The sequence below is a fragment of the Diadema antillarum genome, unplaced genomic scaffold (assembly GCF_040938485.1).
Source record: "Diadema antillarum isolate AM-2024a unplaced genomic scaffold, OU_Dant_1.0 seq00001888_RagTag, whole genome shotgun sequence".
Taxonomy (NCBI): Eukaryota; Metazoa; Echinodermata; class Echinoidea; order Diadematoida; family Diadematidae; genus Diadema; species Diadema antillarum.
The window spans coordinates 80,810-96,276 of NW_027272555.1; the positions used below are offsets into that span (position 1 = coordinate 80,810).

General features: G+C 34.8%; 1 protein-coding gene across 1 annotated transcript; it reads left to right on the forward strand.

Moving 5' to 3' along the window:
- The first annotated feature begins 727 nt into the window (after positions 1–727).
- LOC139712990 (L-rhamnose-binding lectin CSL3-like) lies at positions 728–6,654 on the forward strand. Its single transcript, XM_071624769.1, has 4 exons — positions 728–779; positions 1,913–2,018; positions 4,653–5,515; positions 6,208–6,654. The coding sequence occupies exons 2-4, from the start codon at positions 1,934–1,936 to the stop codon at positions 6,223–6,225; spliced, it is 966 nt and encodes a 321-aa protein (XP_071480870.1). The 5' UTR covers positions 728–779; positions 1,913–1,933; the 3' UTR covers positions 6,226–6,654.
- Positions 6,655–15,467: the final 8,813 nt, after the last annotated feature.

Consider the following 15,467-nt stretch of genomic DNA (forward strand, 5'->3'; position numbering starts at 1 on the left):
AATATGTCACCATGCAGATGATGATTACAAAATAATGTCTTAGAAATCCTTTCATCAGTATAGAAATAGGAAAATATAAGTAACATTACGGTAGCAATAATCACGAGCAGCAGATCGGTTTTTAAAGGTTACTGTTTCCGGAGTTATTCGTTTGCTATGTTTTCTTCCGTCAAGAGGCACAAATCTTACACAAGTAAAGTTTTACTATGTTAAGAGTGTATTTCCTTCAACAACTTAGCAGATTGTGTCAGAACACGTGACCTTTCAATTCACAGTCAAGATGCCCGTAACTTAATGAAAGCATGTATCATTTTTTTGCGTCAAAATTGTCAATAATAAATCTTTTTCTGGTCCCATTAAACCTTTAAATGTAGATTCTGGTGGCGTGGATTTTGTTTAAAAGATTTATTATTCAGTGTTCAGACCTGCGAGACATAATTATGTTTAAGCGCCAGATGGGAAAAGCAAACTTATGCGACTGTAAAAATGACGTTTTATAGCAAAGAAGATAGACGCTGTTTTAGTCGACAAGTCGTTACAAAGACCTGCAGTTCTTTTCAAATGAAATATCTTTGTGTGACCATACGTACCTTACCAAACATACAGCTGCCATAAAAAGGATTATAATTCTTCTAGGACAGACAGAAAGTCATAACGTTGAAGCAAATATCCTGTTCGTAACGCATAAAAGGCATAAGAATTCTGAGTGAGAGTTCAGAGTGGGCTATTTTTCTTCTTCGACAAATCCTGTCGACATTTTGCCTCACAGTAATCGTTCCGTGAGTATTAACGATCATAATTGTTATAACTTAATATCATTTTACTCTACGTGTACATGTAAATGTGAATAAATATACGAATACAAAAATCATATATATATATATATATATATATATATATATAATATGCATAGATATATATATATATATATATATATATATATATACATATATATATATTAATCAATTAATTGATTAATATATGGGTGGATAATCCAGTTGTTGAGAAGGTAGTTAACGAGAGGTGCCTAAAGCTGCATAAAAAAAGAATAATAATAATCTCCTACCAGACTTCGTGCAGTTCAGGGGAACACGGTATAACAAATTGGTGCTATTGTTGTTTTGTCCAGTGTTCCACGTCTTACAAGCTTGGCTTTCTTAGTGGAACACTGTTTTCCATCATTGTGATTATTTACCATTTTTGTTGCCATGGCAAAGTCCATTGTTTCTTTCTTATGATATCACTCGTGCATATACTTTATATTGTATTTGAAAAAAAAAATCCTTTATCAGACGAGTGTAATAACAATGAAAAAATTGTATCACTTTGGATTATGTCAACTTTTTCTTTTCTTTTTGATGATGGAAATAAATACACTATTGAATTGAATTAATTAAACATGAAACAAACCCTCAGTACTTTTCAACACAAAACTGTGCACTCCCATCGTGAACTACACCATGCTGTTTTCAAAGGATTAATATTTATAACAAATTCATTTCAAGCAGTATGCATGATTTGAATTACAATGACATTGTTTCAACTTTCAATAATGTGTGATGTATCCCCCAGGGACTGTGTTCCATGTTACGAAGTGCCGTATTCTATAATTATGATGAAAGCAGGCTTCGCAAACAAGCATAATAATCATTACTATTATAGTATTTGTCAACTTTGATGTACGTATGTAAAGTTTATGTCGTCGTAAACATGTGCCAAAGGGCATTAATTTCACCCTCTGCATGGCGTGTCTCAAATTCCCATATAAAGCTTATTATGTCAGTCAAATATAACATCAGCTGTCATTTTATCGCTTAACGCAACATTCGCAGTATACAAGAGCCTCAACGTACGTGATTAATCCGTGAGCAATCATGCATGAGTGTCGGATTTCTCGTCTTTTGTCCTACAGTGACACTGAGTCGATAGAAGCATGGGGAGTAGGATGGAAGTTGCTGCTCTTGTCTCTCTGGTGGTAACGGCTGTCCTGCTAAAGTCTACATGCGGCGCGGAAACATGTGAGTTAATGGGATATGGTACCGTATTTATGGGTAAACTCGGCCTAGCCCGTAATTAACTCGGCCCTTTTAGAGAGCCCTCACAAGGGGCCAAGTTTACCCGCTGGGCCGACAATGGCCGAGTTTACCCATAACTACGGTATAGTTTTGGTCGAGATGGGGATTCAGATTTTAAACTTTTTTGCGAGATAATTATAAACAACTTATAAGATATGAAAGAAAATGCAACTTTAAGAGGAATTAAAATCTTATTTGATGAAAATCAGTTTTGAAATGGCTGAGAAATCCAAAAGCAAAATAAATTAAACAAAGTAGTCTAATAAAAAGGGGGACGTACATTTTTTACTAGGATTTTTTTTTGTGGATATCTCACTTATTTCACAACCAATTTTAATGAAATAATTTAAACTTTGAATTCCTCTCAATGTATGCTCTTTGTTTCATGTTCCAAATTTTTGAGGTTTCTCATTTGCTCATCACAGTTGGAAGCCTGAAGCCCCATCTCAACAAAACTATATACATTTCTCTTAAACCATTATCCAGATAAAGATTTTTCTTTTAACAATTGCCCTTAAAGGACAAGTTCACCCTCATAAACATAAGGATTGAGAGAATGTAGCAATATTAGGAGAACACGTCATTGAAAGTTTGAGGAAAATCGGACAACCCGTTCAAAAGTTATGAATTTTTGAAGTTTTTGTGTAGTAACCGCTGGATGAGAAGACTACTGCAGTGTATGAATAACTTAGATGTCACATGCGTACAACAATATAAGGAAAATATAAAGAGAATTTCCACAAAATTCCATCTTTTGAAAAAAGTACATATTCCCTTGACTCGTTACCGACATATGTTAGGGGTAATATTATTCCCCCTGCTTTTAGAAAGAGACAAGTCAAGTGCTCTTTTATTATGCGAAAAAAGTGAAAATATGTTGAATTTTCTTTACATTTTCTTTATCCTGTTGTACGCATATGACTCACAAGCTGTAGTAGTCTCCTCATCCAGCGGTTCCAACACAAAAATTTTAAAAATTCATAACTTTTGCATCGATTGTCCAATTTTCCTCAAACTTTCACTGATGTGTTCTACTAATATTGCTGCATTTTCTCAATCCTTATGTTTATGAAGGTGAACTTGTCCTTTAACATGATTATCTATCATGCAAAGAGAAGTGTGCAGGCTTGTGCATTAAGCATGTAATTTTATTGGACAAGTGTTCATGGTCTGATATAGAACTGTTGCTAAATTTTTCCGTCCGTTTGGGGAGTAGCTGGTATATTGAGAAAAGAAGTTGTATCTTCTTAAATTGAAAGAAAAAAAAATATCCAAATCTTCTCTTCCCACGAGACACCTATTACAAGGCATATTTATTAGATATAAGAGTTACCTAATCTATAATTATAGATACATTGATAAACTTAATATGTCTGGGCATTTTCAAGGATTGTAGTTTGTTTTAGTATACAAAGTAAGAAAAAAAAAGTAAACGAATGCCTGTTGAAAAACCGCATGAGGTCAACGATTTCTCGAATATGCGTTGTTCGATAGCCTCACGTACAGTTAGTCATGGTATTCCTTTAAAACGAGAAGGTAGTACACTGTAAAAACATCGGTGTTAGATTTAACACCACGGGTGTTAAATCTAACACCGATCAAACTTCAATAAAGGACCACACCCACAGGTGTTAAAAATGCACTTTGATGGTGTTGAAAAGTGTTCACCTGACACTTCGTGGTGTCAATTTGACACTGTACCTGGTATTATTTTGACACTGTACTGGTGTTAATTCAAAAATGACACCACATGGTGTTGATTTGATATTTGCTGGTGTTAATATCAATGGTTTAACACCCGTCCAGATTCAATAAGGGACCACACCAGCTGGTGTTACTTTGGTGTAAATTTATTTTCACATTTTTTCAAAAATCTAGTATTTTAATGTAAAATTCTTGATCGTCTTGTTTAAATTACAAATCAACAAGAAGTGCAGTTACTAAGAAACTCTTTAAAAAACAGTTTAAAATTTGGAAATGACACCCGTTGGTGTTAATTTAACACCATAAATGAGCACCGAAAATTTAACACCAGCTCGGTGTACACTATTTAACACTGGACTTTTTGCAGTGTAGGCTAGTGTCTCCTTGGAAAAAAAGTAAGTCTGATTACAATATACAAAGACTACACTCTTAAAACATCCGAGTCGGAACTGACCCGGAACTGGGTCCGTTTGGGTCACACACACCGTTCCGGGTCAGAAATGACAAGGATTTGGGTCAGATATGACCCATTCAGAGTCATGAATTGGGTCAGGGTGACCCCATTCGGGGTCTTCATGACCAAATTCCAAGTCATTTCTTACCTGGAACGGTGTGTGACTCCAACGGACCCAGTTCCGGGTCAGTTCTGACTCGGATGTTTTAAGAGTGTATAATTATGTGCAGGGAGGTGGGTCTCTCTTCCACATCCCTGATATGTGCAAGTTTTGACTAATATGTGTGAGTCAAGACTCTTGTCTCTGTTCAACACATTTCTTACAGGGAAGTGCATGTGAAAATAAAACAGTAGGTCCTAATATTACCATTAAAAATATTGTTCTACGTTTCCCCTTTTCCCGATCTATTCATTTTCAGCTGCATTGGCTTGCGAAGGGGAAACACTTTCGATTAGCTGCGATGCGAATTTCATCATCCGCATCTTCAGTGCCAGCTACGGACGCCAATGCAGCCACATTTGCCTCAAGGGATCGCCCAGTACCACTACCAACTGCGACAGCGACAAATCTCTCTCTGTTGTGACGTCCGCGTGCGATGGGAAACGTTCTTGTACCGTCGGAGCGTCCAACTCCGTCTTCGATGACCCATGCGTTGGCACTTACAAGTACCTCTACGTCACTTACGAGTGCCAATCTGCTCCGCCACCCTCGTCACCGTCCGCGTGTTTGATGGAGAGAAGCTGTGAGCACGAGTCCCTGAGCCTGAAATGTCCAAAGAATGGGGAGGTGATCTACATCTGCGATGCTTTGTATGGACGCCAGACTAAGGACATATGCCCTCGATCCGACGGCTTGCTCACCACTTGTGCAGCAACAACATCTGTCGCGCGCGTGCGAGACAGGTGCCACGCCAAAGCAAAGTGCTCCGTCGACGCATCCAACCAGGTCTTCGGTGATCCCTGCATGGGTACCTTCAAGTATCTGCAGATCGAGTACGTCTGCGCAAAGAAAAAGCGCGTGTGCGAGCACTCCACCCTCAAATTGAAGTGTCCATCTGGCCAGACTATCTTGATAAGGGAGGCCCTCTATGGTCGCCAGAAGGGACCGAGCGTTTGTCCTCATCCACAGATCAAGACGCAGGAATGCAGCGCATCTTCTGCGCCATCTTTGGTCAAGAACTCCTGCGATGGGAAGAACTCCTGCGAAGTTAAAGCTTCAAACGGTGTGTTTGGAGATCCGTGCGTTGGGACATACAAGTACCTGGAGGTCCTCTACCAGTGTGTAAGTTAAAGAAGAGTTGTGTTGTGAAAGCTCTAAAGGAGAATGTAGGGATTTTATCTTTTGCAATAATCCCGAATTCATAAGTTACCAATTGGAGGTGTGCTACCAACGCTTGTTTTGAATTATATCAATACAAGTCATGATGTTGTCTTTGTCATATTTTTGTCATATTTTCGAATACTTTGGCAACCTATTGTTCTTCACCAATGATTGAGAGTTCCAACCATATTGCGTCATTATACTAATATCCTGTATAGGTCTACGATGTTGGATTATATGTACTCCGTATTTCGACAACTTCTCTGCGTACCTCCACTCACGAAAAAAAAAAAAAAAAATTGGCGTCCAAGAGTGATTCATTGTCATATTTTTTGTTTGGAAGATTATCAGATAATATTGTATTGTTGCATTTGCACAAAGACATTGGAATTCATTTATATTGTTTGATAGATACGTCTTCGAAGCATTGCATAATTCATTGATTATGTTTTCATCAGTACGTCATATTGTTTGTCACCTCAGCAACATAATTAGGCGTTTTCACATCAGCCCGATAAAAATCCAAGCTCGAGATATTTTTTAATGTCCCAAGTCAGAAAAATAGCGCGCTATTTCGAAACATCGGGCTGATGTGAAAACGCCTATTGTTAACTCCTGGAAATTTGTTTGTTTCCCTTCTATTTTCTCTGCAGGTTTCTCAGTGTGACTAAGTCACAAGACGGCAGCACCCATGCTCTTGTTGATCGCATTCTTGTAGAGGTGTAATAGTCTTGGCTCATCGAGTCTTCGAAAGGCGACAACAAAGTTTGACGAACTTCAAGACGTCATCCCAATATAACCTTAAACTTTCTAATAGATTACTCAGACCGAGTAAAGTAAAGTCAAACATTAAGTCAAACAAGACGTTATCGCTATATTTACTGATTATCATTTGTCATGTTTGTCATGATTACAGACGACTACATATACTAGCTCATAGCTCATTAGAAACGTCGCATCGCTATCATAATAGTTTCATTAACAATTTATTTCACTGTTATATAATTGATCCCGGCAGAATAATTAGTTCATTTATTACGTGGTTTTTTTTTTATTTATTACGGTTTTTCTTAATTGGTGATTAATTTCCTTTATCAAAGTAGATGGCCTCTATTCCTCCACGCGCTCGCGTCAAACGCGTCTTCCGTGTTCGTGTTCTCTTTGTGAATAAATTTCTCAATGTACCTCGTTATTTCAGTCTCTACACGGGAAAAGAAAAATCTGATTCTTTTTCTGAGGATATGTACTTATCACTAACAGATGTCAATGAAAATTTTGACCAGAAATTAAATGCTAACCTTTCATGAAATTTTGATGATCTTTCAAGCTTTATAATCGATTTATATTGATAAATAAACGGATTCCATTATAGATTTCCCTATATAGAGGGAAAACAATTCATATGTTAAGCAGATAAGCTTGAAGATCATAACAAATAGTTTGCAATTCCCGAAAGAAAAAGAAAGCGGAGTATATCGGGGTGTTTTGATGGAATTACACGAGATTATGGGTTTTCTGTAAGGCGATATAACATAATTCTAAGGCCAAGACAATGTATATCAAATAGCCGATTACAAGAGTTTCCAGGTACATACTATAGTATTGTACACACAAACCGTCATCTTTTTCGGTTTGATTTGATCTCAAGTAATTCATGTTCTTTGTGTGATAAAGAGGAAGAAACATACAAATATTTATTCTAAACCCCTCAAAAAAAAGTTTGGAAATCTGACTTCAGTTGCAAATTTCTCCAGTTTGTAAACATTATACAATACATGCTTGATATCAATGGAAAGATTATCAAATTTTCTTTAAAATGATATCCTACTCATTATGATTATGTTACCAGGTAAAGGGCTGTACTCAAAATTGTCTGATAAGGTCTGCATTGAAAAGTTGCAAGATGAACAACAACGGTCCTTATGAATGAAAATGGTCGTGAAGAGTAAATAGAGAACATTTTCTTTTGTGTTATGTCTTTTGTTCTCAACTGGTCAGCCATGAAGACAAATTTCAATAGACATCTTTTAACTTCACATTCAAGTTTGCAGTGGTGCCATGCCAGGCAATTTTGATAGCTCATCAAGTTTTATGGTTGTACACCATGCCACGTGTAAGCATTGTTCAAAAAGCCCACGCCATAGGGCAAATTGAAGCTGAGATGCTTCAAAAAGATGACAACGCAAGTTCACATAGAGCGAGACTTGTGCGCAACTTTCCCGATCACTAGAATGTACTGGCCTGCATGCAGCCCCGACCTCAACCCCATGGAACATCTTTGGGATCAACTTGGCCGAGCTGTGGGGAAGAGGGTCACAAATGCAACGACATTGGAAGGACTCCGTCAGACACTGGTTGACGAGTTGAACGCCATTCCTCAGCAGCGAATCACGAAGCTAATCAACAGCATGAGGACACGGTGCCAGGCGGTGGTGCAAGCACTTGGGTCGTCCGCCAGATACTGAGCCCTGATCATGTTCATTGACAATATAAAGACAAAGTAAGCATAAAGTTAAGGCAAAATAACTACAAAAATGAAGACAAAATAAAGATGAAACTCAAATAAAATCAAGACCATGCCATTTCACTTCATTATGTCTTTATTGTGGTTAATGTGGCGAGGTTCTGTGATATAAAATGGTTTGAGTCATGATCGTTTGTGTGTGTGTTTGTGTGTGTGTGTGTGTGTTTGTGTGTGTGTTTATCTGTTTATCGGTGGGAACGAGGGTGGTGTTTTGTTGTTGCTATTGTTCTTTTAATATAATAGAAATTCCATTTTCTGTTCTTCTAGTGTTTGGCTAAATTGCCTACAACTGCATGTGTATTTTTTTTAAAGGACAAGTTCACCTTCATAGACATGTGGGTTGAGTGAATGCAGCAATATTAGTAGAACACATCAGTGAGAGTTTGAGCAAAATCGGATAATCCGTTCAAAAGTTATGAATTTTTGAAGTTTCTGCTCAGTCACGGCTGGATGAAAAGACTACTATAGGTTGTGATGTCACATGAGTACAACGATATAAAGAAAGAATAAGGAAATTTCAACATATTTCCATTTTTCTCGCATAACAAAAGAACACTCGACTTCTCTCTTTCAGAAGGCAGGGGGAATAATATTACCCTTAACATACGTCAATAGCAAGTCGAAGAAATGTGCACTTTATTCAAAAAGTAAAGTTTTGTGAAATTCTCTTTTTATCTACCTTATATAGTTGTACGCATGTAACATCATACACTGTAGTAGTCTTCTCTTCCAGCAGTGACTGCGCAGATACTTAAAATATTCACAACTTTTGAACGGATTGTCCAATTTTCCTCAAACTTTCACTGATGTGTTCTACTAATATTGCTGCATTCTCTCAATCCTTATGTATATGAAGGTGGACTTGTCCTTTAAAGTTAAAAACAAATTGTTTGGTTTATCCTATCGTCTCTTTTCTTTTTCTTGTTTGATTTTTGCCTTAAAATGAATATTGAATGGTTATTTTTGTTTTATGGAATATGTCTCATACATGTATGAACATTTATGACAAATGTTATGTATAAGGTATGTATTTTTTTTTTTTTTGGAAATTGTTATGTTTTCAAAGGTATTGGAATGAATAAAAAGATCACGGAAAACAAAAAAAAAATACATGTTTCACTCCATAAAAATGCTGATGTTACAGTAAATGAACACCAAAGACACAATGAGGAACTCACTCATAACGAGGAAACTCCATTAGGGACGTCAAAAATTGGGCCATTTTGCAGCTTTTAGATTCTGACTTTACCTCATGAATTTTGTAAGCACTGCACCTCCATGTATACGATATTCATAACAAATATGGTATTGTTTTAATGAGAATTAAACAATCTTTTTGTGGTACTAAGCACGAATAAATCATTTCTAAGGAAAATGAGAAATGATTGATCAAACCGAGATTTCCAAACTTTTTTGAGGGGTTTATGTCTGCGAGCACGTGAAAATAATCTGGAAATTATGTGGGAATATGTTAGATGATGTGGATTAAGAACCTGTACTTGGGAAGAAATCCTGTTCCGGATGAAGGAGTGCAATACGGGAAAACATCAATAAAAATTGTGAAATCATATTTTAATTCTTGTTAAGTATTTGATTTTTAAAATCAAAGAACAGAAAAAGGCACCTTAAAATAAATGATGAAATTAAAAAGGATATTTTAGAAGATAGATTGGAGGAAAGAAAATAAGCATGAATGAGGGAAACTTAACTATTCATTTTAGTAAGTGGGAAAATCTTAAGGTATAAAATGAAGTCACATGGAACTGCCCGGAGCCACATGTCCATAATAAGGGAGGGAGGGTGGGATTGGAGGGGTAAGGGTAGGGATGGCTGGGGAGCGGTAAAATAGGTAGAGTGGTACGTGGTAGGAGGTATTGCTTTTAACCAGCGGTTGGGAGAGGCATAATGGAAATAGCTTCCATTTAAGTGCTTTATGTATGATGTGTCAAGATATTTTATGAGAATATTTTGGTTCGTTGAAAGTAAATGAACAGCTGGATTTGATTTCATTGATTATCATTATGCAATGCTGATTTGTATTGATTGTGGTAGGGCCTATATACGTATTTTGATTTCTCATGTATTTGAATAGAAAGGGGAATCAATAAAAGATTATAGAAAAACAATGCTATGATAATGTCCGCCCGAATTGATATTCAAGAATTAAGGCCCACATGTTGTGTGTGCGCATGGCATGTGTATGTTTGCTTAAACACACAGATGGATGTAAAATGCATTCATTCATATTTGAAAAGGCGCTTACAATAAAGTTCCAATGAAGTGTCATTGATTGCAGAAAATACACCAAAGCATTGTAATCTAATGTATATATATATATATATATATATATATATATATATATATATGTATATATATATATATATATATGTATATATATATATATATATATATATATATATATATATATATATATATATAATCGAGACAATAATGAGGACAGAAGATGTTGCAGGATGCCACCAGACGGCATCCTGCAACATCTTCTGTCCTCAGAGTTATTGTCTCGGGCGTATTCTTCCTAAAAGATGACAGAGGCGTAAGGAACGAGTATCAGTATCATCTCACTATATATATATATATATATATATATATATATATATATATATATATATATATAATATATGTATATATATATATATATATATATATATATATGTATATATATATATGTATATATATATATATATATATATATATATATATATATATACTAAGAAGAAGAAGAAAGAGTCTCGAGTACGCCATTAGTAGTTCCAACAAGGTTTTTATTGTTTTGTGAATAAAAACCTTGTTGGAACTACAAAATAAATGGCGTACTCGAGACTCCTTCTTTTTCTTATAATAACATTCGAACGTCCAACACGTGGAAAATTCCAATATATGGGATACATAGTATAATGTATTAGATATAATATAATACATTATATATATATATATATATATATATATACATACATACATACATACATGTATATATATATATATATACATACATGTATATATATATATATATATATATATATATATATATGTATATAGTAGCTAGGCCTATAATCACTGACAAGGAAACGTATTTGATGCTGCGGTTTCAATACAAGAACTCGGGTTTTCAGTGTGTGTAGGCCTTCTTCTTCTTCTTCTGATTAAGTCTGCCTCCTTCAATAGACTGAAGATTCTTGCAGACTGGTGCTATTTACATTATAATACAATTTATTTACTGATATATACAAGCACATAGAAAATTTGACGAAAATAACTAGCCACTGTGATCAACCGTTAGACGGTTTCGAAATGATCCCACAGATGGCGCTGAAACAATTTCTGACGACAGGGAATTCCAGTTCTATGTAGAACCATGTTTCCTTCGTACGTTATTCTCATGGATGCGTGATCCTATTCAATCTTTTCAATCTTTCAACTTTATTTTCACCTCCATCAAAATGAACAAAGAACTTTATGTACATTGCGTATACACGGGATATTTGTGATACAGAACAAAACTTGAAAAGGTACATAAGAAAATTATGAAAGTGAAAAGTAGATGTGATTACATCTTTGTTAAATACATAAAGCGTATAATACAAGTCAACTAAGGATGAGGATGGAAGTGGAGGGTCCCACTAAGAAGCAAAGCTTGTACGATATGGGACCCTCAGAAAAATACACAAAACATCAATATAAAACACAATAAACGAACCGATGTCAACTGACATCAAAATGATTGGGAAGAGGAAAAAGAGAGAAAAGGAAAGGAAAAAGAAGAGGAAAAAAAGAGAGGAAAAAAAGGGAGAAAAAAGAGGGAACTACAGCATGTGCCATCGTGGACGCAAGCAATCTGGATTTCATAATGTAAAATAAGTGATAAAATACAAGCTGGATTGAATGTAATGCAAAACATTTTTTATACGTAGTTATGTTGGTAAGAATGCAGGAGAAAAAAAAACACATCGTTATATTTAGAACACAGAGAGGGACATAGTTTAATAGGAGGACTTATGTAAAAAAAAAATGATGACTTGACTGAGATGATAAAGGGAAACTAACTCTGTTGGATGTTGTAAAGTTTCAATAAAAATGGTTTTAATTTATTCTTAAAGGAATTCAGAGATTGAGCAGTAGTAATGTTACTGGGAAGTGAATTCCAGTACTTTGGCCCGTCGTAAATAAATGTGTTTTGAGCCAACAAAGTTCTCAGAAATGGCAAATGGAAATCATTTGATCGCCGTGTTGGATAATTATGAATGGATTGATTTCTTTGAAACATTGTTTCAAATATATTTGGGAGATTATTTTTATTATAATTATACATAAATTGTCCTAGATTAAACAAATACAAATCATTAATTTTCAATATTTTATGCTCATAAAATAGTGGGTCAGTATGGGACAAAAATGCAGTATGACATATAACACGGAGTGATTTCTTTTGCAATAAAAGTAATTTATCTAAGAATGTTTTATATGTATTTCCCCACGCGAGAATACCGTAACTTAAATGTGGCAATATTAAGGATGAATATAATACGAGCAGGGACGACAAAGGAAAACAAAACTTAAGCTTATTAATTATACCAATATTACGTGAAATAATTTTACATATACTGTCAATATGAAATTTCCAGGACAGCTTATTGTCAACTGTTACTCCAAGAAATTTTATATGGGAGACATTTTCGAGTGGAGTACCATCTAAAACAATATCAACAGGTAATGCCTCAGTAGAATTACTAAAGCGCATATATTTTGTTTTTTGAAGGTTAAGAGATAGCTTATTTGCTTTTATCCACTGGGCAACATTTTCTAATTCTAAATTTATTGTATTAACAAGGGTAAAAAGATTATTGTGTGAAAAAAATAGATTTGAGTCGTCTGCAAAAAGAATAAAAGAAAGAACATCTGATGATCTACAAAAATCATTTATGTAAACAGTAAACAACAGTGGACCTAATAAACTTCCCTGTGGCACCCCACATTTGATATTTAATATTTGTGAATTACAACCATTTAAAGAAACATATTGTTTCCTATTCATGAGGTAGCTCCTGAACCACTCCAAGGCCTTCCCACGCACTCCATAATGGTGTAATTTGTTAAGTAAAATATCATGATTGATGGTGTCGAAGGCCTTGGAGAAGTCCAGGAACAAACCTATCAAATGAGAAGATTTATCGATAGCATGTGCCACTTTTTCTATAAAACTCAATAATGCATGTGTGGTGCTATGTTTCTCCCTAAATCCAAATTGAGAATTCGTAAATATATGATTAAATTTAAAGAAATTAATAGTTCTTTTATAAATAATTTTTTCAAGAATTTTTGACAATGCACTTAACAAAGAAATTGGTCGGTAATTATTTACATCTAATTTGTCACCTTTTTTAAACAAGGGGATGACTTTTGCTATTTTCATACTTTCGGGGAAGGTGCCATTAAAAAGGGATAGATTAAATATATGAGCTAAGGGATCCGCAATTGACGATATTACCCCCTTTAAAAGAAAATTGCTGATGTCATCGTGTCCAGCACTTTTTTTGGAACTGAAATCAGAGACAATATTAATTATCTCCTGAGTGTATGTTGGATTAAAAAATATTGAACTAGAATTTGGGGGACCCAAAAATTCGGAAAAATGTTTTGTGGAGGGAGGAATATTACTTGCCAGGCTTTCCCCAATTGAAGAAAAATGGTTATTCAAAACATCACAAATTTGTTGAGAATCTTCAAGAATTTCACCATCAAATCTAATTTTTGTAATATTTGACTTAACATTTGATATATTCATGGCTTGCTTTAAAACTTTCCATGTATTTTGCATATCATGCCTGTAAAATTGTAACTGATTAGTATAATATTTTTTCTTTTCTATTCGTATAATTTTCGTCAAAGTATTTTTGTAACTAGTGTATTTCAACTTTGATTGCTCAGTACGTTTCATTTTAAATCTGTAATATAAGTTATTCTTTCTATTTATTGAACGCAGGAGCGATTTTGAAATCCATGGGAGCCTGGGTATTTTTTTGTAATTAGCTGATTTTTCTCTACGTTTTGGAATACAAATGTCCAAATGTTGGATAAAAATCTTCATAAAATATTCATAAGACAAATTAACATCATCTGTATCAAAGATACAGGACCAGTCTGCGGTGTCTAAGCTAGCACCTAGCCTGGCTATACTTTCATGAGTAATTCTTCGTTTAAATATATTGTTGTTTTTATTATTAACTGCTCCATTTAAAGAAAAACCAGTCGAGATGGGGAAATGATCGGTGATATCTGAGAGTACTACAAAAGAATCAGGAGGAGGAAGAATGTTACAAAAAATGTTATCAATTAAAGAAACAGATTCATTAACTATACGTGTGGGTTTAGATATTAAGGGTAAAAAAGAGGCAGACAAAAATATTTCCAAAAAATCTTGCGACATATTATTCTGTTTTAGCAAATCTATATTAAAATCACCCATTATAAAACAATTTTTGTTGATAAAAAGTGGGTTTTTAACCAGATCCGAAAAATAATCTAAAAATGATTTAGTATTCGCATTTGGTGGTCTATATACTACACCTATGATTATATTTTTGCTGCCTGGAACTGTGATTTCAATAAATAAAGACTCAAAAAAATCAGTCATACTGGTGAACTCATCGCGGACTACATAATCATAATTTTGTTTAACATATATGGCAACGCCTCCACCTACCCTATTTTGTCTGTTATTAACCACTAAATCGTACCCGTCGAGAGCGAAGGGAAGACTGGAGTCATGAGAGAGCCAGGTTTCGGTTAAACCTACCGCCGAGATATTATGCATGATGGGACTATTTAGAAATAACCTCAATTCTTCAAAATGCTTATTAATACTTCTGATATTAAAATGTAAAAGAGAAAAAGTAGTACTATCATATTCCTTGACAACATTGGTAAATTGGGATTGAGTAAGATATTCAGAAGACGGACTTTGCAATTGGTTCTCTGTGTCAAAATCATAGTCTAATTCTTGCGGCGATGAATTAAAACTGTCAGAAACATAATTATCAAAAAAATTGTCATTTTGATTGATATTTGATTCGTTTTGTTCAAAAGAAGGTCCTGCCAAATCAAAAAAGTCATCATCATTAATTGAATTGAATGCTGTGTCTATAGAATTGCGTATTAAAGGGTGAGCGTGTTGTCCGTTGCTTGAGTCCACGAGGGCACCTGTAGAGGGCAGTATAGAACAATTTGACTGTGGAGATTGTTGCAATATTGCAGTACACACATTTTATCGTTGTCTCTTAATATAACGTTGTCTACAAAGGAAAATAGGATCGTCCTATACATAACATTAATACGATCTAAGTAGGCACAAACATAAAGAGAACAGTTTGT